Source organism: Aythya marila, assembly GCF_965140915.1.
Source record: "Aythya marila genome assembly, chromosome: 16".
NCBI classification, from domain to species: domain Eukaryota; kingdom Metazoa; phylum Chordata; class Aves; order Anseriformes; family Anatidae; genus Aythya; species Aythya marila.
Genome location: NC_139057.1, coordinates 3,012,789 through 3,036,872, shown reverse-complemented (window position 1 = coordinate 3,036,872; position 24,084 = coordinate 3,012,789). Strand labels below are relative to the sequence as shown.

At 42.6% G+C, this 24,084-nt stretch overlaps 2 protein-coding genes across 3 annotated transcripts in view; both read left to right on the top strand.

Annotated features, from left to right (window-relative positions):
- Positions 1–33: 33 nt before the first annotated feature.
- On the top strand, positions 34–12,029 carry OGFR (opioid growth factor receptor). 2 transcript variants are annotated; one of them, XM_082773065.1, is made up of 9 exons: positions 34–300; positions 2,071–2,124; positions 4,531–4,578; positions 5,284–5,346; positions 5,656–5,740; positions 6,116–6,194; positions 6,679–6,745; positions 7,020–7,168; positions 8,290–12,029. In XM_082773065.1, the coding sequence occupies exons 1-9, from the start codon at positions 88–90 to the stop codon at positions 9,641–9,643; spliced, it is 2,112 nt and encodes a 703-aa protein (XP_082629191.1). In that variant the 5' UTR covers positions 34–87; the 3' UTR covers positions 9,644–12,029. The 2 variants fall into 2 exon arrangements, with proteins under 2 accessions (XP_082629191.1, XP_082629192.1); XM_082773066.1 differs by lacking the exon at positions 2,071–2,124 and having other exon boundaries at positions 8,290–12,028.
- A 463-nt stretch (positions 12,030–12,492) lies between these two features.
- COL9A3 (collagen type IX alpha 3 chain) overlaps positions 12,493–24,084 on the top strand; it is a 37,887-nt gene continuing 26,295 nt past the window's right edge. The window contains exons 1-6 of the mRNA XM_082773516.1: positions 12,493–13,564; positions 14,775–14,843; positions 18,125–18,160; positions 18,649–18,720; positions 19,505–19,558; positions 23,409–23,444. Of these exons, the coding sequence (XP_082629642.1) occupies positions 13,499–13,564; positions 14,775–14,843; positions 18,125–18,160; positions 18,649–18,720; positions 19,505–19,558; positions 23,409–23,444 (333 nt within the window). The 5' untranslated portion in view covers positions 12,493–13,498. The remainder of the gene's footprint in view (positions 13,565–14,774; positions 14,844–18,124; positions 18,161–18,648; positions 18,721–19,504; positions 19,559–23,408; positions 23,445–24,084) is intronic.

The window sequence follows — 24,084 nt, the reverse complement described above, 5'->3', positions numbered from 1 at the left end:
CTCCTCCTCTTCCTCGCCCCCCACGTGCTGGGCTTTGTGCCGGCCCCGCCGCCCCTTTCGCTTTCCCTTTCCCCGCCCCGCTCCCCCATGGCGGCCTGGCTCGGCTTCAGGCCGGAGGAGGCCGAGGCAGGGGCTGAGGCGCGCTCATGGCAGTACGACTCCACCTGGGAGGAGGACGACAACGAGGAGGAGGAGGAGGAGAAGGAGGAGGAAGAAGAGGAAAAAGAGAAGGAGGAGGCTGGCGATGAAGACCGGCTGGAGGATGCGGAGGAGCCAGCGAAGGGCTCCGGGCAGGCCCAGGTGGGTCCCGGTGGGTTTGGGGGGGGGTCGGCGGGTGCCACAGGGGGGGCGCGGAGGCCTCAGCCCCTCACAGCCCTTCCCTGCACCTGCCGAGCCCTCCCGCCGGGGTTTTTAGGTTATTTTCTCTTTAATACTCGAATTTCCAGTCAGCAACCGGAGCAGCTTAAACGGCTGGTAGGGAGCCGAAGGTGGTTTGGGTTGTGGTCGCCGTTCTGGCGCTGAGCAATTATTTTTAATTGCAGCTTCGTGCTGGGGAAGCAAATCTTCAGCCCCCCCCCAAAAAAAATCCAGCCCGTTTGGAAACGAGCTCTGCAGGGAAAGGTTGTGAAGGCAGAGGTGTGCTGGGGCTCTGCAGCTGCTTCAGGTTTCAGCAGGCTGCGATGTGCTGGGTTCTCGTTTATTCTTTATGTTGTAAATACAAGTTCAGTGTCCTGGGGGGTGCCAGCCGGCTGACTGCACTTTGACTTTCAGACATCAGTGTTTTTCAGCAGCTCTTTGGTTTTAATCGTTTTTTGTTAGTATTCTACTCTTTCTACAGTGTCCTTGCCTACGCTCTTTCATGCCATCGAGAGCCATCACATCTGTTCACTTACAAAATACGAACTGTAAGGTTTTATTTCTTGTAGCCATTTTTTTTTTTCCTAGGGAGCATGTTATAGAGCAGCTCTGAAAGTGGAAAAGATTCACTGGTGGTCTAAAAACTGCAGGTACGCGTGCAGTTGTGATGAAAAGTGTGAGCGCTTCTCCCACTGCCTTAAAATAGTGTTAATTTGACGTAAAAAGAACTTGTTAATTTTATCTAAAATTCCTAAACTTAGCATCAGTGTTCTGAGTGTCATCAACTTCTGCAACATGGCTTTGCAATTGCAAAACTTGTTCTCTGTTTTTCAGTCTTCAGCTGAAACCCATTACTGTTCATTAATTTAACTCCTCCCCTTTCAAGGAAAGCGAAACTTATCTTTTACTTTAGTTTTGTTTCAGTAAATCGTCCTCAGAATAGAAATAGGCAGATAAAGCTGTCTAATTAATATATTATCTGGTAAACATAGTTTTCCAAACATCGGTGACTTCATACCATAACATGCCCTCTATACTTTGCAAACAAAACCAAAATGTTAATGCAGATGTATGTGTACATTTTCATGGGATTTACTGCAGGGAACATAGTTAGGCCTTAGCTATGTATGCGGATCTGTGAAAGGTCACAGATGTTTCAGATGGAATAGCTGTGGTACTACACAGAAAATCCTTGCTAGTTTCTTTAAGTGACTTGCGTTGTTTGATGGCACACTGTCATTTTTCTTTTGTTCATGGTTAAAGCTCTGGTTTTGTGTACAAGCTCTAAAACCTCATAAAATGCCTCAAACTTTTAGATTATCCTTTTTGAATGTGTTTTGTTCTTCAGATTTTTTTTTTTTTCCTAGAGCAACTTCTGGACTATGACAACAGTAAAAAGCAAGGAGCATTTTTTTTTACTCCAGTGAGTGGACTTTTCAAACTTTACGTTACGAAGAACGATGTTCTCCCTGAGACTTATGGAGTATTGCTCTGCATCTTTAAAGAGTTCTTCCTTCGGTGGTGAATGCGTAATCACCTTTATCTTTCAGTGCCTGATTTATTTTTTATTTTTTTTTTAAGGGGAGTGAGGCCGAGTACAAAAATATCTGCTATCAGTTGTGCATTTACAACCTGCCTAAGGCATGAATCAGTTTCCAACATAAGTTCCTACTTCTGCTTGTATTACACTAATTCTAATTCTTCTCCCCTCAGTCTAGCTGGTATGCTATATTCAAGAAGCTACTAAAGTGTTTTCTCAATAAGGAGGTTAGAGTTTTTTATTATTCTTTTCACTACATGCTTTCAAAGCCTTCTTCAAATTTTACTTCTGTGTTTGCATGTCACTTGTGCCTCTTGCAAATGCTCCAGATTTGCAATCTGAAATTCCTGCAAGTGTATCATTTCAGCTCTTTTGCATTCCGGTGCTTTTAGCTTCTTCTAAAATTAAGTATAGAAAATCTTGGGGTTTGTGCTCATTTTAAAAGTTTGCTTATTAGTCTGCTGTAGTGCACAGGGTTCATGCTCCATTGCTCAGAGCCACATAACAAGCTCTGTAGTTCTGCCTTCTCCTAACTCTCCACCAACAAAAGGCTTCAATTGCTTCTCAAGGATTTTGTCTTCTTTCTTGTTCCTTTGTCTTGTTGATGCTTTGCGCGTCCCCTTCAGTTGGAGTTGGTTTCTAGTTTCCAGCCAAATGCTGTCCATGTATTATTGTCCATGTTTCCAGCTGATTCTGTCCACTTACCCTCTCTAGCTTTGTTCTCTGCTTTCCTCTCACTCTCCACAAAGCAGTGCAAGTTCTGATTGATGCGTGGCATTGCTGGAGAGGGAAACCCACCTAAAATTGCTTGACAGTGTTGTGAGAGAAATAAGGAGGTTGGATTTATGCATACAAGTTTGTCTCCCTAATCTAGAAAGAAAGGGCAGGTTATGTTTCTGTGTGGCTTGAATTGAAGTTTATAGAGACCCAGGAGCAACACCTCCATGGACAGATGAGGAAGTAAAGAGAGGAAAGACATCTTGATTGCTGTGCTCCAGCTTGCTTTCTTCCTGGATCTTCTTTCTAAGCCAAGTTAGATAGAAGTAACACAATTTTGTAAGGTGCTGTTTCTGTATCTCTGCTTATTCTTCAGCAAACCACTCCTTTCTCAAAATTGGAGGCAGTTGATTGTCTTTCCCAGCTAACTGTGTTAAAGGACATCATTTTAAACTCTTAAGCATAAAGAATGTCTGTAAATTGATTCCCCTGTAATTGGTAGTAAAGTTCTCATTAATTTCACATGTATCAGGATTTCATCTGTGGATTTCAAAACCTACAATTAAAAGCATTGAATTTCGAAGTGCTAAATCCTAGTTTGTGCTTACACCTTGAACAAAAGATTAATACTGTCGTTCTGGCTGAGCATATTTCTCAGTCTCGAGTTTGCAGCTGCATATTTATTTCTTTTTTCCAGCATTAACTGTGTAGCAAAGCTTTTTATACTTATGTGCATTTCTAACCATTATATTGGCAGAACAGATCACAGGGATGGGCACTAGTGCATGGATTGCTAATCTTGTGTGGGCCGTGTGCCTTTGGGAAATGTACTGCAGTGTAGACAGGCGTTATTTTCAGACATCACAGGTTAATACATTTAAAAAAATAAAAAATTGTTTTTCAAACTCTTGTCACCAAAATATGGGGGAATCATAGCGTGTAAATAGATATTTAAAATGTAACTTTAGAAATTCTGTATTGATGACCTCCCTCTATAGATAAAGCTTTGATCTCTCTACTGCTGTGCATGCTTGATAAATTTTAACAGCAACAGGTCTGTTGAAGGGATGACTTCGTTACAAGGAGGTGTTAGAAAATCTAATCCTGTTCCCACATTAATTAACAGAACCAGTGATCAGTGTTTGCTGTTCGATAGGAAGTGATTTTCTTTTTCACTTTTCTCTAGGCGAAGGAGGCTGAGAAGTATCCAATGAAGTTTAAAAATAATTCAGGAGATCATTTGCTGCTTCTTTCTTCTAAGTTTCTTAAAACACTGATTTTGCAAGATGGTGCACAGCTTATCCCTGTTTCACAACAACTGCTCCCAGTGTTGGCTGGTGCTGAACGCTGATTCTGGTGTGCTTTGCATTGGCAGGATACTTCTGTTCACAAGCAGCCTCGTTCATTTTGATAGCTCTGCCTTGACATTTCAGAATGCTTTTCAGTGGTTTTTCATGGTTTGAGACCAGATGGTTCAGCACATAGCAAGACTAAATCTGTATTGCTTATGAATTGTAACAAAATCTGAAGTAATCCACTTAAATATACCTAAACACACACATAATTCAGTTAAAATGGGTTTTAAGTGATGTCATGCTTGCAACTGTCACAAAGTTCAGAGGAAGAAAGGAAGCTGTTCTTTGTGATTTCAGTGTAGATGCTACAACTGAACTGAATCCACCATATCTGTGTAGTAAGGAGAACCTGATACCGAATTGTCAGGTGAATGTGGCTCTGCAGTTTTTTTTCTATAGGATTTTCAATTATGAATCATGTGAATTCAGCTGTAACTAGGTAAATCTGTCACTTGGCAACTAATAGGAATCATGCGAATTACTGCTCTGGGTATCTTCATCTGGTATATATTTATTTATTTGGTTTCAATGTGTTTCCTACTAAATGCTTTCTCTTTATAGGAGCAAGGAAGTTCAAATTTGTTACCGTTGTCTCAGATGGCTTTTCAGGTAGGCTTGGCATAAAGTTTTGTTACTTGGAGAGATGAGCAGTAATGAAGGTGATTGTTATGGGAATAAAATAAATATGTGATGTGACCATGTGGCTCTGTTACTGTTCACTGTCTAAATCATGATGCCACATCAGCAAGGCTGTTCTAGATGAGGAAGCAAAGATGAAGAAAGTTTCACTTTAATAGTGTCTAGAGGAAAAAGGAGTCTTGAATGATCTTTCTGTGTCTTGAATTCAACAACTTAAAGTATGATCTCTGTCGTGACTAAGGTATGTAGTGACTCAGAGACAAACAGATAAAGGTTTCTAAAAGACGAACTAAAACCTGAGTTAACAAACAAAATGAGATTTTAACATTCAGAGACTTTCCAGCTGATTCTGACCATTTCTGTAGGAAAACCTGTCTGGGGTAAAAGATAAGCATAAAACATGAAGACCCTGTTTAATAAGACTGGAAATACAAACAAATATTTTGGTTCAAGGAGATGGTGTTAACTTCTTGTAATCCTAAATAGCCCTCAGGAATACAGGGGAACAACTATGGTAGAAACTGGCAGTTCTTGGGGTGCTGGGACAGCAGGGTGGAGGGTGCAGGGGAGTAGCACACATGAGAGATGCTAAGTTCAGTTTTTTCTTTCCATTTATATTTTTTTTTTTCAGAAGACAACTTTGTTCTGGATGTCTGATCTGTCACTTTTCTCTAGTTCTCAGGCAGGCGCAACTGGAATGCAGCAAGAGACTTGCAGAGATACAGGCATCGTTACCCGGTATGGACTAAATGATAATGCACCTCTCTTGTGGCTCTTCCTCATTGCATGCTAAGTTTAGGAACATGTTCTAGGTTTGAGGACACCCTCTTATCTTTACATCGACAGGCTCAGACCTTTAAAGGATTAGTTTGTGAGGGGGAAGGGATAATGTGCATGTGGGTGCATCAGAAACAAGCTGTTATTTCCCAAAACATTTAAAGGATTTAGCCTGTGCTGAGAACAAGAGGGAAGGAAAGTAAGAAGCATTGAAGTGAATACTGCGTTTGAAAACAATGCTACTTGTTGATTTCTTATTCTCATCTCCAGGGTTTGACAGAACCAGAAAATGAGGAGGAAGAACAGATGTGGAACTTGAGCTTTTACAAAAATGAAATTGTTTTTTTGCCTCAGGGTGAGTACCTTGCTTGATGACTGCTCAGTGCTGCTCTACTGCAGCTGTTTTAAGTTGGTGAAAGATTAGTGTGATCCATGTGGGACAACTATTAAAAAAACAAAACAAAAAAAAAACACGTGCGCACACACACCAAAAAAAATAAATCCCCTAAAAACGTTTTTGTTCCTGCTGTAAATTCCTTAATTTTTGTTTGCTAGTACAATACTAGTTGTTTTTTTTCCTGACTTCTCAGGATAGTTGTCTAGTAGAGAAGCTGATGTCTGTATACTAATGCCTGCTGATGGATAATGGGCCACCTTAGATGATGGGCTAGCTTTTAATTTTCATTTGGTGTTATTTCGTCTTGCCTCACTTTATTTTTTTTCTCTTCAGGTTTGCATATTGAAACTCTGCTTGAATTGTGGTGGGACAACTATGAAGTTCTGGAAGAAAACCATTCATACATACAGTGGTAAAGTGCCTGCATGAATATAACGCCTCTTTTAAGTCAGTTGTATGTGCATTGCTGAATTTGGCTTCCCAATAGACCAAGAGTTACTCTTGAGCTTTTGACTGAAACTTGTCAGGTTGTGGGTATTATTTTTATTTCATTTTTTTTCCCAAATTCTTTTGGAAGCAGTGCTCTGGAAATCCTGAAGACAGATTTCCAGTGCAGCTGTGACAATAGATCTCAGTTGTGAATGGTCTTTTGACGTACTGCAGAACAAAATATTAAGGCAGTGAGAGATGCAAATAAGTATGTTGTTACAACCTGTGTGTACAATTATTTTATGTAATGGATTTGTCATGAATTGAAGTACTTTCATGTCCATAAGTATATGAGCTCTCCAAGAGGCACCTGTGATAGCACAATTATTGGAAAGATTTAACAAAGTGGGTTCCCTGGGCTGAGTGTCATCTTTGATCACCTGGGCTGAAAACTTTTTTCCTCTTAGGCTATTCCCTTTACGTGAACATGGGATGAACTGGCGTGCCAAACCACTAACACTTCAAGAAATTGAGGTATTTAAAGCTTTTTAAAAATTTTTCCCTGAATGCCTTATATTTGAAGTCTAGCTTTTTTTCTTTTCCTTTACTTCCTTGGGGACCTAATGTGAACAGGGCTTGATCAAGTGCTGTTAAGCAGTTGTCTGTCTTGTGTATGTCTGCCAGTTGCTAGCAGCAAATGAAGTGATGAGTGATATAATTAATCTGTGTTTAAAATTCAAAATGCCACTTAACGATGCAGGTAATTAGAGAGTTGCAGCTTGTACTCATTGGTTTCCCTTGTTTTCAGGCTTTTAAGAAGTCCACGGAAGTCATGGAAAGGTTTATACGCGCTTACCAGCTCATGTTGAGATTTTATGGAATAATTCTGACTAACCAGGAGACTGGAGAACTCAAGAGAGCAGAGAATTGGGCTGAAAGATTTCAAAACTTGAACAGGTGAGTCTCTGTTTATACTACTGGTCATTTACTACAGCCATACACTTTTATGAGAAGAAAAAAAGTCAAAGTCAAGAAAATCTTCAACCTTTGGCAAATAGAGGCTTTTGTTGATATGAAGGCTAGCTAGTTAATATATACTTAACTTGTCTCAGCCTATGACTATATGTTGTCACACTCTGTCACTTGATAAAGATGTAAAGAATTTTATAATAAGTAAACCAGGTGAGACTGATTTTTCTTCTGTATTCAGTGCAACTGTTAACAGCAGGCATTTTTCTTGTTGGCTTCCTAAAGGATGAAATACAGGTTTGGAGATGCTGATATTGGCTCTGCAAGTACTTGTGTACTATAAAATCTATATTTTAAGCAGAAACTACTGGAAGAATTTTAAAGGTAGCAAAGATGCCTTTGTGTTAAGCATTTAAGCTACAAAATAGGAGTGTAACTATGTGCTTCCCTGATTGTTTATAAAGCTGCCTTAAGCTGTGTGAAAAGCTTTGAACTCTTGGTTGAAAAGTGCCCTGCAAATCATTGGTAACATTATATTATTGCAGGGCTTATCATAGAGGTAGTGTTAACCTTTAATATTCCAGTATCTTTAGTGGTGTTAAAGTCTAAAAGGACTGGGTATACTCAGAAGAAAAATCAATTTTAAGCGTGTCAGGTATTAAAAAAAAAGCTGTTGTGTCTGGCTTAAGTCCTGAAGTCATGAATCTCTGGCAGCATCTTTACATGGCTGTGTTCTTAAACTTTTGTACAGTCTTACCCTGTAGATCACCGTCAGGGGCAGAATATTGGGCTGCATGGGCTTGTCTGTCTGACCCTATATGGGGGATTTATTTACCAGTGAATGATGCAGAATGTCAAAACATTTCCAAGCAGTTGAGGCATTTATTCCAAGCAGTCCCAGAAGGGCTAGGAAGGTACTGTTGAAGGTAGACAGCTGCAACAGATGCATTAAAATTAAGCCAGCCTGTACTCCCATCTGTGTTGTGAAGTAGCCCTCTTACAGATCCCTGTCAACAGCACACAAAGCATTCTGCAGGTACCCCAGAGGTTCGTTTATGACTCGAGGCTTGTAAGGCTGTCACTTAACTTTGCTCATCTGTTTGTCTCAGGTTTAGCCACAACAATTTGCGGATCACTCGCATTCTGAAGTGCCTGGGGGAGATGGGATATGAACACTATCAAGTGCACTTGGTAAAGTTTTTCCTAACTGAAACTCTTGTTAAGGAGACGTTACCAAATGTCAAGAGAAGTGCCTTGGATTACTTTCTATTCACTGTCAGAAGCAAGCAGAAGAGAAGGGAACTAGTCCACTATGCTTGGCAGCACTACAAACCTCAAGACAGCTTTGTATGGGGGCCACATGACAAACTCTCAAAGTACAGACCCCGCTCTGCCAAGTCCCAGCTGCACCAAACAGTTGGAAGTAAAGAGGAAGAACCTGGTAGAAAATGTGATGATTCTGTGGAAAAGAGTCAGAACCCATCTCTAGAGGAAGCCCAGGAAGTGTTGCCTAAAGCGAATGAAGAGGACACGAGAGAGAGGTTAAGTGAGTGTGTTTCAGAGGGAGGAGATGGTGAAGATGAGAAGGAACCTTTGTTTACCCAGCAGGAAGAGAATGATTTCAGCAGTAAGGCTGAAGCACAGGGTACCGCAGAGAATGATTGTGCAAAGGAGAGCAAGAAGAGAAAACTGGATGCAAACGTGGCAGACAATATAAAGAGTGGACCATTGAAAAGCCCTCCTGATATTGAGAAAATTTCCCGTAATCTGGGTGAGTGTGCACTTGATGCAGAAATCTCCCCCTCAAGCTCCCTCCTGCAAACAGAAGAGGGTCAGGAAACACTAAAAGAAGACAATGTAAACGCCAAAGACTTAACAGTGCCAGAGACTGCTGATGCCACGGTAAAACGGAGGAAAGTGGATAAAAGAACGCAAAGAAACAAAATATTCAACTTGGCCATAAACCTGAACATGGGGCTGCCTGCCCGCAGTGCCCAGTTGCATCCACCTGTTTCAAACGCAGAGGCTGAGGAGGAAAAAGCTGCTGAGAAAAAAATGACTGAGGAGGAGGTTAGTAAGAAGGATAGGGGTGACGCAAATGGTGGGGCTCTGAGCTGCCCAGCTGCTTCCATGCTTCCTAAGACTAGCTGGACATCTCCGCCAAGTGATGGCTTGGAGTCAGGTGCAGAGCAAGTCACAGCAAAGAGTGACCAGCACCACTGTGATAGCGTGCTCCTGGGAAGGAAAAGTGAGGCAGATGGGATAGAACAGCATAAAAAGGCAGCAAATGCAAGTGAAGAAGAGGAAGCAAAAGCCACGAGCAAGAAACAAGTTCCAGGGAGTCTTGAACAGAATATGACAACTACTTGTCCTGAACAAGACAGTGCTGAGCTTGCAATACAGGAAACTGGTAGCTCTGAGCTGCATGCAGCAGAACCTGATGAAGAACAGGTAGCGGAGTGAGACCGGCACAGCAAACACTTGAGCAAGCAGAGATGACATTGCCCTAACTGCTGGGAGCCAGCTTTACTGATTTGTACACCACAGACACATGGAAAAATAAACTTTGTTTGGACTGATCTAGGCTAGACCCTGTGTCACTTTCACCCTTCCACACTTTTTTTTAAGTCATCTGTAGTGATTTCATTGAGAACAAGCTCTTGGTTACCCTAAACAGGAAAACTTTAAATGATTTGTCATCCTAAACAGGCTGTGTCCTGTTCCTGTTTTATATCTGATGTTCAGAACTATCGTGGAGCAACAGGGATTTTTGCACTTTGCTTTGGTTCTGGTATGTCCCTTTTTAAAGAAGAGGGAAATTAATCAGTTTCCTTGTTTGAACTAGGAAAGTATTTATTAAATACACAAACTTTACTGTAAGATAGCATGCCTGATTTGCCAGACCTTTCTATTACCGTGGCACTTCTTTATCATTTTGCATCATGTGGGAGTGTAGTTGCCTTTCCTCCTGTAAGAAAATAGGTTTGAGTTTAGACTGGGATAAAACGTAAGGCCATAATGTGTCTCTGACCAGTATTAACCTTTGAGTCCAGATACTGTCCTCCAGGGAGCAGAAACATTGGGTAACTCTTCCCTTGATCTTCAGCAGGAGTTGGCTTCTTAGTGCTTGTTAGATTTGTTAAGAATACAAGTTGTCTGCTGGTTTCTAAGAGAAACCTTCCGGCTTTGTGTAAAGCTGGCTGGAGCTCTTCTTCCCCATCTTTTTCCACCACCTTCAGGAGCTTGATAGTCTTCCACAGCTATTTATGCCCGCTGCTAGTTCAAAGGTCTTTCTTCCTCGACTGCTGAAACGGAATAAATATTTTGTCATTGCATCTCTTCAGATTTTGGTGTTGCTTTGAGATGACCTCTGGGGCTATCCTTCCTGTAGGCCTGCTGAGTGCAGCTAGCTGTCTCAAATCTCACCCGCTTCCTAGCTGTGGCAGGATCATTCTACCATTAATGATCAGCGTGTCAGACAGCGAGGGCACGTTGGAGTGCAGCATGTCTGCTAACCACTTGGGGCTTTGTTGTGGGCCGGTTAATTGAAGCTTTAATTGGTGGGGGTACGCTTTTCTGGTTTATTCATTTACAGCCCTTAAGAATTTACTTTCAGCCCTTGCCAGCTCCTTGCCTGCCTTAATGTTACTGACCTCTCTGCTAGCTGTTCTGCCTGACCTGTGCAGGATTCAACCGAGTCTGAAGGAGCACTGAACAATTTAGCACTTATGCTCCTGGAGATTTACAACAGAGGACGTGTTTCATGAAGCAGAGGAAACATTTTCAACAGCCAGAAGGTCTGGACTCGCGGTTTGCTCAGATTGTTTGTTTTAGTTTTGGGCTTTTCAGGTGCTGTTTGTTTTGTGTAGGGGATGGCTAAAGGCTTGCTTGCCTCATCAGAGAGCAGATGCAGTAGCCTGTGCAATGTCAATGTCTCTCCTCTCTCTGCTACAGCTCTTCAGAAGTTCATCTTTCAAGGAATTTGATCTGTGATTGGCCTTCCCTGACTGTAGGCCCTGGTGCAGCATGCCACATCCATGTGTGTGGGGATAAAAAAAAAAAAAAGTCTGCAGGCTTTTTATTTAATGCTCATGGTCACACACATGCTGGAAAAAGGCTTTAATGTTTTTTAAATAACTTTCTTATGAAAAGATGGTGTTAAATTGCCAATAAGAGTACACTTACCTACAGGTATAAATACTTGAAGATGTTGAGTGAGAATTCTTTAATAAAAGATGAGTAAAAAAAAAAAAAATTGTTAATCATGGCTTTTGTACAGATTTATAGTAACTTTGTTATTTAATGAAGTTTTCAGTGTGAACGTATGCTCAGTCGGGGCATAGCTCATAAATCTGGTGTGGTGATGTGCAGTTTTTGTGTTTAATGGGGTTTCACTGTGAGCTCTAGGCTGGAGTGCTCAAAACGAGCTGTTCCCTGCTGTGGCCAGTTGAGTTTTGGCTGTAGATGTTTGCAGCGAGTTCCCGGGCTGTGTTCTCCAGCGCTCGGAGCTGTATGGCAGTGTTACATTAATGTCACCTATTAAAGCATGACTTCAATGCACACCAGTTTCCTTATGTTTTTTCACCTTTGAGGGCGGGATGTGGCCATGGACCTGCTCTGCCTGCCCACCCTGTAGCTGCCTGCTGCTGCTGGGGCACCTCGAGTATTTCCAAGCACAGCTGATAACGCGGAGGTCTGGTGGGCTGCATTAACGTTAACATTAACCTGCTCCTTATTCCACCTGGAGGTGGTGAGCAGTCCTCCTCCACTACCATAAAACATGGCTAGTGAGTGTTTGTAGGGAAAAGACACCTTTTCCCTTGCAGGCTCAGCTCACAGCAGCCCTCCAAGCCCTGGCTTACTACAAGCAAGGCACAACAACCAAAGGTGCGGGAGCACACATCAATTTGTGCTCATCACTTCATGCTGGGTCGTCACTTCAGTAACCCTTTTCGAAGCTGAAAACATCATCCTTCCCTCGTCTTGCTCAACAAAATCATGTTGCCACTGAGTGGAGCTGGGGAAGGTGATTTGCTTTGCCTTCCCTCTTGCTCTGCGTGAAGCAGTTCCCGCAACCACTGCTCTCCCTCAGTGGGGTTTGTGGTGTCTAATAAAGCATTTTTATTGACTTTAAAGCCACCTGAACATGTACAGATGCACGTTCCCTTTCTGTCCCCGGCTGCCTGTTCCAGAAATTCTTGCAGAGACTAGGTAAATGTTTGAGCTCTCTGTCCCCCATCAGAGCTGGTGGAATATTGGCTGCTGGGGAGCTGGACAGGCACTCAGTGTTTGCTCATACAAGCCTCCTGGCACAAGGATGTCAAACTGAAGTCCAGTACTTCATTTTTAAAGCTTTGCTTTTTCTTTTCTGCTCTCTTGCTAACCAAATGAGCTGCGTTATTTCAGTCCTGATGCGTATTTCCACTGTCTCCGCTTGCAAACTGCTTTGGATGAAGTTGTCTTTAACAGATGAAGTATGGAACTATTTGTAGGAGGTGTTTCTTTGTTCTGTTTCAAATCCGCTAGCTGGTAACTGTCACGCTTCCTTCCTTGCAAATATTTCAAAGGCAATTCTTTCTTAGTTTCTTGCAGCTCCCAAGAATTTCTCCTTTTTTCTTCCTGCTCGCATCTCTGTGATCATCTGTCCTCTGGTCAGGATTCATCGCTTCCTCAAGAAATCACCTTGGCTTTCTTTGGATCTCCATGGAGAGAAAAAGAACTGAAAAACAACCAAACAAAAAAAAATCACACACAGCAAAAAACCCCACAGATGTGAATACACTTCCAGTGCTAACAAAGCATCCTGCGAAGCAGTGAGTGCATTTAGCTGTAATTCATCTTGCACTTGTTACAGGTATATTAATTCCTCTGGTGAAATCGAGTAGCCTCAGGCGCTGGATGACTCTCCATCTGTTACTTTTTAATCTGCCCAGCACTGAGGCGGTGATGGGCTTTGAGAAATGCCCCAGCTGAGACTTAAAGAACGTATTTATGTCTCTAGCTGGAGCAGCTGAATTTTTCTCCTGTGCGTGTCTGCAAGTCCAGCCCTTCCTTAGGCTCCCTCCCTGCTTGCTGGGGCTGCCCAGCAGGGCATGAATGAGAGCCTCTCTTCTGAGGGACTGCTGCTCCCCCTCCTGCTCCCACCTCCTTGCAAAACCTCCTCTTGCCTCGGAGCTCAGCCCCTCTTGCCCGAGCTCCTGAGCTCTGCCCCTCCAGCTGGAGCCGCAGGTTTATCTGGAGGCGAGGACTTTCATTTGTAAGCTGAGACCCAGGAGGAGAGAAACCGTTTGGCTGCCCAGGAGTAACAGCGTGGGCACGATGACTGCATTCCCCACTCTTGGGCTCCTCGTCCTTTGTCAGCTATTAGCCACCACCTCAGCTCAGGTAAGAATTTTCTTTTACGTTTTATGCTCAAGAAACAAGTCCGAGGGAAAGATAAGTTGCAATGCGCGTATGGTATAACTGCAGGATGAAATGTGGCAGTAGGCAGATTATTAATCTATTGGTTTATTTAAAATATGCGAGTTGCTTGGCACTGTGTATGAAAACAGCTATTTTCATACCCACACAGGTAGGCTTTTAGTTTTTATCCTTGTGTACAGAATCTGCTGCTTAAGTTTAAAAAGTACTGACCTCCTATTCAGGAGTGCTGTTACACTAGATAAAGCTTGGTGAAAGGGAGACCTGTTGTAAGAGAAACAATTTTCTTTTACAATGAATAATGTGTTGCCAGCGAGACTAGGATGTCCTAATCTGGTTCATGAGCCAGAGAATTTCTTATTCCTTCCCTCAATCAATTTTAAAACTTTATGAAATAGCATATTTAATTCTTATTCGCTTCATCCATGAAGCTATATTAAGCTTCCCTGAATGGTGTTAATGTTACTGCCTGGGGAAGTAGCTCCTCGGTGAGGTTTTTCGTTGTGCTAGTGAGGAATTTTTGCAGTCTGGCTTGGGAATTCAGAGCTGCCCTCATCTGCTGCGAGCAGAGCTGCTTCCACAATGGAACCTTTGTTCGCTAAAGCAACAGCAAGTTGCTCTCTGGAGCCCTCTCCATACAGAAGTCATTTGTTGGACCTTTATTTCCTTTCCCCCACATCAGACCTCCAAACTCCCAGATTTTCAAGTGACATCCTGCTCAGAGAGGAGATTTTCCCTTTCTCATTTTGTCTTGAGCAGTGTCTGGCTGGCTCCATCACCCTATCAGCCCATCAGACTGGGTCTCAATGCATTTTTAATGCCACACACTTTGCACCTATTTTTCATGGACTTTGCCTTTCCTCCCCTGCCCAAAATAAAGCATTCCCATAGGCAGCGAGAACCGAAGCCTGAACAACCAAACTAGTTTGCTTCCCAGCAAGCAGGTCTTATTCCCAACACAGTAAATGTGCTGGGAACCCTGAGGATGTGCTCAGTCAAAAGGGTTTTCCAGAGAGCCTTGTTTGGGTCCTGAGCTCCTCCACGGGATGCTGGGGGGACCCTGCGGGATGTGGTGGCTGTGGGACTCAGCCATCGCTTTCTGATTTAGTCTGTATGTTTCTTCTGATGCAAAAACGCTCTTCTCTTTCTCTTCACCCCCCCCCAATCCTTCCAGAGAGTAGGACCACAAGGCCCTCCTGGACCCCGAGGACCCCCTGGACCATCTGGCAAGGACGGCATAGATGTGAGTGCCAGAGGGCAGGCTCAGCTGAGGGCGGGTGAGTGAGGGGTGGAGCAGAGCAGAGCGAGCTGAACAGAGAAGGGCTTCTTGTTCATCCGATCCCCAGCCTTTGGGCCATCCAGCACAGGTAGATGGACCTGGAGAACCAGCCCCACCTGCGAGAGACCTTGTTCTGCACGGGTCAGAACAGCGAACAGGGGTGCTGAGCGGCCTCAAAAGCTAATTTATGTTGACATAGAAGAGGCCAGAATCTGACTCATGCTTCCAGACACGAGAGGCCTATAGTGGCCCAAACAGCACATGAAACGTTTATTTCAGTGGGCAATTCCTTAGATGTACGTGTCCTGCATAGGTAGAAGACTGTCCCACAGGAGATACTGGAGGGGAAAAAGAAAATTTCCATATTTCCATAGAAATTCTGTGCATCTGTTGGAGAAGAACTGTGTTGTGTTCTGTAGACGGCAATGGATAAGGGCATCAGATGAATCTTCAACATAACAAATACAAAAGACCAGATTTCCATTTTATTATTCAATTTGAGCAGTGCTTGTCTCTGTAAGCTGCTTATGGACTACATCAGGGTGTTTTTTTTTTTAAGTTCATCCGAAGTAAATTTCTTGCACTTAGGCCTTTAGGCAGCCTTGAAAAATCCTATTCATTCCATGCAGGTCATTTTCTTTTGGATAAGAAGGTAAAAAAGATATATTAGCTCCCTGGTAAATGGTGAACAAGGAGGTTTTTTGTCCGCAGTGGTGAGCTTTCATGGTGGCTGTGTGAGCAAGGCTGGGCTGCAGGGAAAACCGCTGATTTGCAGCTATTCCCTCTGAAGTGTCCTTTCAACTGAAGGAGATATTTTTTCTGGAAATCTTACTCTGGTTTTGTAGTCGTTCAGATCTGGTACCTCAACAGTTTCTCTCCACTGTTTTTCATGATAAAAAGCCTAAGGGGGATACCCTGGAGGAGGGCAAAAGAGTCACATTCCCATTATATGCAGGGAGCCTATGGAGTTACTGCAGCAGGACATCAGTGTGGCCAGCGGACTTCAGGACAGGGTGGCTGGTTTGGTATACCGAGAGAAAAAGAGGAATTATGGGAGGGATGAAGCTCTTCAGACTTCAGGTTGTGACCAACTTTTAGGTAACAGCAACTGGAAAGAAACAAATCCCCGTGATTGTGTTGTTCAGCAGCTCTTTTCTACAGAATATTTACATCTTATTCTGGAACTGCATCAATGTCACTTCTGACTGCTTTTGGAAACAGGAACCCAGGGAAATGTTGGTAATGTGAATCTACACCTTTTTATCCACTGCTAAAGCTTCGGAAAGCTCCCTGTGGGAAAGGATCAAATAACACCTAATTATCATGAAGAACCTACTCCTAATAAATCAAACTGCTGAGTAAAGTATTTAAGATTTGAAGTTTGGACTCCATGGGAGCTGTCTGCCATTTGAACAGACCCAAACTACATCCCTCCCACAGCTGTAGGTCAGTTCAGGTGCCCTGTTAGTGTGAGCTGTTAGGGATGGTTCAAAGTTCACAGTTAGACCCGTAAGGAATTACACAGGAGAAGAGATTCAGAGCTGTGGCTAGTGTTGAGCACATTCAGGCAGCCTTCTTCATTGAGGGATACTGTTTTTCTGGCAGTACCTTCCAAAAAATTACAATATATAAAATCCAGCACTGAATGGAGAAGAACATGTGGAGCCCAAGCAATAATGTCAATTCTACCACTGCAAAGAATGAAACTATCAGTGGTGAGCCTTTTTTTTTTTTTTTTTTTTTTTTTTTTTTCAATCAAATTTTCTGGATCCTATCTATGCAAATTTTCTAAATTCTGTAACCAACTCCAGCTGGATTGTCTTCACAGATGGTTTTGAATGAATGCTGTGTGGGAAGAGTCACTGAATGGTCTCTGAGAGTGATAAATGCTGCCGAGGTGCTCAGCAGTCCCTTACCATGGGCCTTGAGACATTAAGTGGTGCATAACACGCAGCTGAATTATTCAGGAGCTCTCTGAACAAACCTTGGATGAACCCCGTAAGAACAATTTCTAGAAGCTGCTGCTCTCATTCCTGCCTTTCAGTAGGAGCTGCAACATGAAATCTTTTATAATTATAGCCTTTAACATGCTTCACAAGCAAAATCTCTCCCTCCTAAGAATAGAAACAGCTTGTTGTGATCAAAAGAATTAGCGACGAGTTCCTGTGAATTATTTCTGAGAATGTAATTCTCCAAATTGCTAATAAGCAATTGTCACTTTTGAAAAATCAAGCTTTTTTTTTTTTTTTTTCCAGTTTTCATCTCCTGGCTTGACTTAAACACAAACTTGCTAAGAAAGAGTAAACTTCCTTCCCAAGCACCCAGGGGAACGCTTCCTTTTGCTGATGGTCTTTGCCTCTAATTCCCAGTGACGTGGCATTAGGGGTATAAACACTTATTAGGCTTTTGATTCATTTGACTGAAGTTCTGGGGCTCCTGCTGAGTGCTGCAGGGGTCCACGACGGCAGGATCAAGGTTTAAGATGGTCCCAAACAGCATTTGCTAATGCTGTGACCTCGCTGTATGGATTGCCATCACATCAGCGAGGAAAAATGCAAAGGGCTGGAAATGTAACGTGGTGAAGGAGGGGGCGAACCACCTATGCTGCCATTTCTAGCTGCCATCACAAGCCATTCATTGCAAAAGAAATGCTCCTTTCATTTCCTTGGCAAGGCACCTTCCCAACCCACGATCTTGATAGTTATTTATGGAAACCCTGTGGGTAATGGACAGCAAAAGAGTTTCTTCATCAAGGCAGAGGACAACACTCCCTCTGTGCGGTGGCCCTCAGGTCTGAGCGTTGATCAGTTACCTACGCCGTGTGTAAATCCTTGCCTGAGCAAATCAAGGCAGCCAGTCTTGTGGGGAGCCCACAGATTTCACAGTTGCCAACACAGTAAATGCAGAAACCTGCTATAAATTCCACGACTTTGCTTTCTGCCTTTTAACTTCTAATTATCAGCCCCCCAGTGGGGATGGTGTTATTTCTAGCCTGGCTCGGTTAGTAACTGGGGATGTGGGTCTCACTAATCTGCTATTGTGGATGTGGAAAAGGCAATCCAGGTTCATCCTGCTCTAGGAAGTGACAGGATTCAGAATATCACCTTTATCCCACTGAGTGTGGTAAAGCTTGGACTGGGCACGAAGGGGAGAAATTTTGTACAGTTGGGAGTACCGCGGTTGCAAGAAGTCATCAGAAAGGAGAGGATCATTGCTAACACTGACATCTTTTCTCTTTTGTTTAGGGCGAGCCGGGCCCTCCTGGTTTGCCAGGCCCACCAGTAAGTATTATCTGGTTGATATCATCGCATTCATCCTTTTAAAGAGTAATACTGCACAAGAGCTAAGACTTAGTGGTTTGCTTTCCTCTTCAGCTACAGCAGAATTTCCATAACGGATAGGAGAAGAGGTACTCAGCACTGGTCCTGGGGACTTTTTTGGCATCGTTTTGAATCTGCTTTAGCTCCTCGATCTGTTGAGTGATACTGAAAGGTGTGCTATGCGCCACAGCTCTTTGCCTTGGGCCTTGTATCCCATCTCTTTCTACCTCTCTACTAGGAACAGCTTACAGGCAGCAGTGTGTGTAAATGATCAATAGGGTTGCAGAGACCTAAGCCAAAGCACTGAAATGCATTTAGGATTTGGATATGGATTCATAACAAGTTTCACTTCTCTGGAGAAATTTTTCTATGTTATTTGGTGTAAAATTAATCAATATATGCTACCTTTCCGTTGCTATGATATAAGAATTGCCTGTTTTCTGATTCAGGGGCCAAAGGGTGCACCAGGAAAGCCTGGAGCAGCTGGTGAAGCTGGATTGCCTGGCCTTCCTGGAGTAGATGTGAGTATTTTGTCATCTTCTCTTAGTGTAAATATTTCATATAGGCACAGATGTTGTCCTAAAGTGTCTCATCAACTTTCTCTGTGTTTACTGGAGAAGCAAAGTGGGTACTAGGTCTACATGTCTTATGTATCAGGAGAAATGTTAAGAGTTGAAAGCATCTCTAGATTTAAATAAGCAGTGTGAGAACAATTATGTGATATATAACTGCTAGGACGGCACTGTTACAATGAAATATTGCAGTTCTTCAGAGGTACACTGTGCAGGTTTGTAGAAACATGGGTTTTTGATGGTGTTTTTGGAGCAAAACTATTGAGGCTCATTTTAGAAATGCAGTCTTGCTTATAGGTTTGAGGCTCGCTGGTCACTGCCCTGGGTTTTTCCCTAAGGATCTGGACAGGTGACTGCACACAGTGAAATTTTCACAGCTTATTAACTTACTGCCATGGTAACTGAGTATGGGTGAGATTTTAGTACACTTTCTGTAGTACACAGGCTGGGAGAAAGCGTTTAGGCAGCTTCCACAGCTAAGCTGGAGGACAACAGCTCAATAAACTCCAGTAACAAGAGCACTTAGTAGTGTTGATCCACACTTAAAGTACGTAGGGAAAGGTACAGATAATTTGCTTCTAGTCCTCTCCCTTGTGCTTAATTACAGAGAGAAATAAAGTGGTAAGGCTTAGCTGAGAGCTTGGCATATGGGTGATTTGTGATAGTGACAGGGATTTGCTACAGCTCTTATTGCTGTGCTTCTCCACCTTGACATTTTCTTTCATTTCCACAGGGTTTAACGGGAACTGATGGCCCACCTGGCCCAAATGGGCCTCCGGGAGACCGTGTGAGTACCACAGTAGATCTCAAGTCTCTTTAAATGAAACATTGTCATTGCCTGTGTTGATGACTTCTAATTCCTTTGTGAATTGGTGACTTTTAGGTGTTGATGACAGTGGCTTCTTTATCTGTAAACCCTCACAGAATGCTTGGACCCTTGAAATGAAGCCCCAGGTGGCTTTTCCCTAGGCAGGGCGTGATAGCCATCTTCCTTTCATGTGGTTTTGAATGTGCTTGGATAGCCTCGGTGGAAATACTGATGCAGAACAGCTCTTGTGGTATTTTGAGCATCTAAAAATTTCCTTGAAGTAGTCGATAGACTTAATTAAAAGTTTACCAAAGTGAAGCTATTCTGGCCTTTATTTTCAGTCTGAGTATGCAGCTCTGTTATGATTATAGTTACTGCTGCTGTGTATTACTGTTTGAACTTCTACCTTTCATTAATTCTGGGGCTGTCGATATGGTTGACATTTTTAGTTCCTTTGGCACAGACTTCCCTAGCCAGCACGGCAAGAAGAGGTTTTGCTTGCTTTCTGCACATTACAGCTCTGCTGAGGGAACACCACAGAGATAAACTGCCTACCTGAGATGCTAAAGATGTCCTTCAGATCATCTATGATGGGACATTACAAGGAGGACACTTAGGCCTCTGTTATGACACTGAGAACAAAACCTAAGTGAGCCATTCAGCACAGGTGTTATCCAGCATGGTTATCTGCTTGTCTCCCAGCTCAGGGAGATAAGGGTTGCATCCAGTGCTGGTCCTCTTGAACTTGGGGCTGTAGTGATGGGCTGACAAAATCTCTCTCCTTTTTTTTTTTTTTTTTTTTTCCCCAGGGGAGTCACCCAAAGTTCAAAACTGTGAAATTATCTCATTTAGTTGAAGGAATGTGTGGTAGAGCCACGTTTCTTTGATACACTGCTTCCTTTCCCATGTGCAAGGCTGTTTGCTTGGCCACTGGGGAAGTCAAACCCAAACGTCTTGGTCACAGCTCTGAGCCTCCACCCATCAGCACTGCACTGAAAACCATCTCCTGCACTTCTCCTTAGGCCCACCTTTCTTCCCAGAGATCCAGGGCTGCCAGACCCCGATGCCTCAGACTGCCTGTGGCAAGAGTCCAGTATCTTCTGGGAACTGATCTTTGATTTTTGAAACAGAATGATTTGGGACCACACGCAGAAAACTGAGGAGTTTTGTGCTCGTTTCATGTTCGGTGGTAATAATTGCCCGTGCCCACTTTAGCACACAAACTCCTAGTTTGCAGGGTAATGGAGCAGATAATTTCTGGGTACAAGAACTTCCTCTTCAACTCTTTAGTGAAAGCACACAAACGCTGCTTTAGCACACAGAGTTAATGTAGCTGTGTGCTCTGATTTGACATGCTTTCCCTTGTCCTGTAACTCAATCTGTCAGCATGGGGCAAATTTGGGACTTGTCATTTATGGGAGCTTTTCAAGGTCAACGGTCCATCTGGAAAATTATTTTAATTGGTCTAATAAAAGCCTGGAAAAAGAAAAGAAGCTCTAAAAGCTCTAGCACTCTAAAAGGGCAGCATCATTATCCTGAGTGACTTTCTTCTGCCCAAGTTTAAGAACGTATTTAGGTCTTGCAGCAATTGCTGAAATAAGCAGGTGTCTACTGACTGTTGTGGGATTGAATTCACACTTAACGCTATGACTTCTTCTGATAAGTATTTCTGAATTGGAGACAGAAAGAGACAGAAGGTATTTGGCATATGGAAGTGGGCTCCTAGAAGACAGGGTTTAGTAATATATTATTGCTAAGCATTTTCCTTCCTATGCATGCCACGCTTCAGTCCGTCAGTGATTCATGACTGTCCAGGGACAAAGTATTGTGCAGCTGGCATAACAAAATGGCTTTAATCTTAAATATTCTTGTCGTTCACAGCATGCATTAGCTTTTCTCATGGTGCTGTTTACAGACTGAGCAGATCAGGCCTATTTGTTTTTTTTTAGTGTTTTGTTTTGTTTGCAATTAAAAAATACTTCATTTTCAGCCAGGAATGAGCTAGGTTTTAACCTCACTGCTAGATCCTGATGGCTTTCATTGGAAAGTTTTCAAAAGCCATTTTGAAGTTTGATGCTTTACACTAAGAACAATGAGGCAAACATCAACAAATCAGTGGCTTTCAAAGCAACTGACAGTGCTGGTGCTCTAAAATCCCATAATTGCTCATATTTATTTATGAACTCATAATGCCATATTAATCAAGTATTTCCTGTGCTCAATCGTTGTATATTCATAAAACATATTAAAGTGGAAAATTATGGTAAGACTGTTTTCTAATCAGAAGAGAAAGAACATTGTTATCAGGAGAATGAGTTGAGTCAGACTGTTATTAAAATAGAGGTGTAAATTAGAGAGTTTCTCATTGAAACTTAATGGAGTCACAGCAGCTTGCTCGGGGACACAGTGATCTGTTATTGTAGCAAAACTTTTCACTGCTGAATGTTCCACCCTACGACCTAAAATATATCAAAATTAAGGAGAGCAAAGTGCCAACACTTGGTGCTTTGGGTACGCTGCCAACCTTTTGGCACGTGGGCCAAAGCAAAAGGGAGAAATGCAGCTCTTTTAGGGTGGGGAGTGCAGGATTAGGGTGTAAACCAGTAGGTGCTGGGAATTCTGTGTTTTTACAGGAAGAGATCTCAGCTTGTCCCGTAGGCATCGGCGGTTATAAAGACTTCAGCCTAAAGATAAAAGTGACTGGAAGAAAAACCAGAGTAACTCGCAGCAAGAAAAATGAATGAGCTGACATTCTGAACAGAGTTGATTTTTATTGGATTATCGTTCTTTCCCCACGAGACTATTCTTAATGAGGCAGTTGGGTCCTCGGTATCTTTCTCGTTAGATTTAACAAGGGAAAACGTTTCTAATCTCATTTGGTGTGCACAACACTAGGAAAGGGATGGAGTCATCACTGGAATCGGCAGCTTTCCAGCTCTGCCCATCTGCCTGGCTCTTGTGGCCCTAGGGATAGATAGAATTTATTTCCAGCTCAGGAAATCATTCTCAGGATGTTTTGGTAGAGCATTTTGAGAACTTTTGGGAAACAAGTTTGGTCATTCCAGCTGGTAAGAGGCCGAGAAAGGCTTTGTGGTGCAACAAAGGGATTAAGGAGTTCTGGCTGGCTTATTGTCTTTGGTTAAGCAGGAATTTAGCAATTTCAGGACTTACTTAATTCTAGTGTAAGACTTAAGAACACCAAACTCTAGTCAAGCTAAAGAGAGAAAATACAAATGGGAAAAGGAGATCTGAGATTTGCCAAGGAAATTAGTGAAAAGGCAGAAGCTGCCAAGACTGAAGGGAAATGTATGAATTAATAAAATTCACTAGAACAAATCCAAATCTTGCAAATAATTCCAGATAATTCAGTCACTGTATCTACATCATGAAAGTACTATGAATGGGAATATTTCCAATTAATTAAATTCATTTTATGAGTGTTTAGATATTCATGGAGGCTCATCTGAGGCCTGCTGCAACTTGCAGAGGTGTCTATTTAGTCTTCTAGGAGCAGCTCGTGTTGTAAGCCCTATTCTATCTTGTCCCGCAAACAGCGAAGCAAGTTGTTGGGGCCAGTTTGGAGCACCCATCCCTACTATCTTACAATGTTCTTCCATCAAGTAATTAATTGGGAATGACAGAATCATTATCCATAAGTTTCTGTCCTTATATTATTTAATGCAGCTGAGCATCTCCAGTTGTGTACTGTTTGTATAAGACACTGCTGGAGCTTCCAAGCAGAGCAGACACTGATGTCTTATCAAATGGAAGCTTCAGTTTTACTTCTGATTGACCTGCTAATTTGCAGTCTGTTGTTTTGTTCCTGTAGGGTGCATTAGGACCTGCCGGGCCACCTGGACAAGCTGTAAGTAACTCCTGGAACTGTATTTGTAGAGGTGGTGTGTGGGACCATGCCTGAACCTGCACCGAGAGAAGATGGGAAGCCTATCCCAAACAAAGAGATCAAAGCCTGAATGAGTGAAAATACTGTTTAAGTATTGAAATATGTATGCTTGAGCTGCTCTGGTAACGCAGAGTCTGCTCTTAGTCTCTGAGATGCTATAAAGCAACCTAGCTTGAGATACTCACATATCAAACCTTCCTTCTATTAGCTGATGTCTTTTGTGCTGCGTAAGAAAAAGGAATAGACTGTTTTGTATATTAAGCTATTTGGCTGCAGAGACATTACTAGCCATTCTGTGCTCATTTTGAAATCCATGTTGCTTTGTTAAACATCTCATTAGCTATTGGCAAGTCACATTTAGTCTTTGATGTCTGTATTGATGGAATAATAGAATACCATGTTAGGTTCATAATGACCAGAACGGATGTCTCTGTAAAGAAAGCCCCTCTTAAATCCTTTCCATCAAATTGAACGATGACTGAATATCCACATTCAACATCAAGCCTAGGGATTTCTGAATACAACTGCTCTGCTAAATCTTTTTTTAGTGTTGCATCTAAAAAGATCTTCAATTAATGCTAAACAAGCTGACAGTCTTCTC

Excerpts from the sequence above, each read along its gene's own strand:
- OGFR (XM_082773065.1), top strand. The coding sequence starts at position 88 with ATGGCGGCCTGGCTCGGCTTCAGGCCGGAGGAGGCCGAGGCAGGGGCT. Across the intron at positions 6,746-7,019 it reads TAACACTTCAAGAAATTGAG|GCTTTTAAGAAGTCCACGGA; the intron begins GTATTTAAAGCT and ends CCTTGTTTTCAG. Across the intron at positions 7,169-8,289 it reads AGATTTCAAAACTTGAACAG|GTTTAGCCACAACAATTTGC; the intron begins GTGAGTCTCTGT and ends TGTTTGTCTCAG.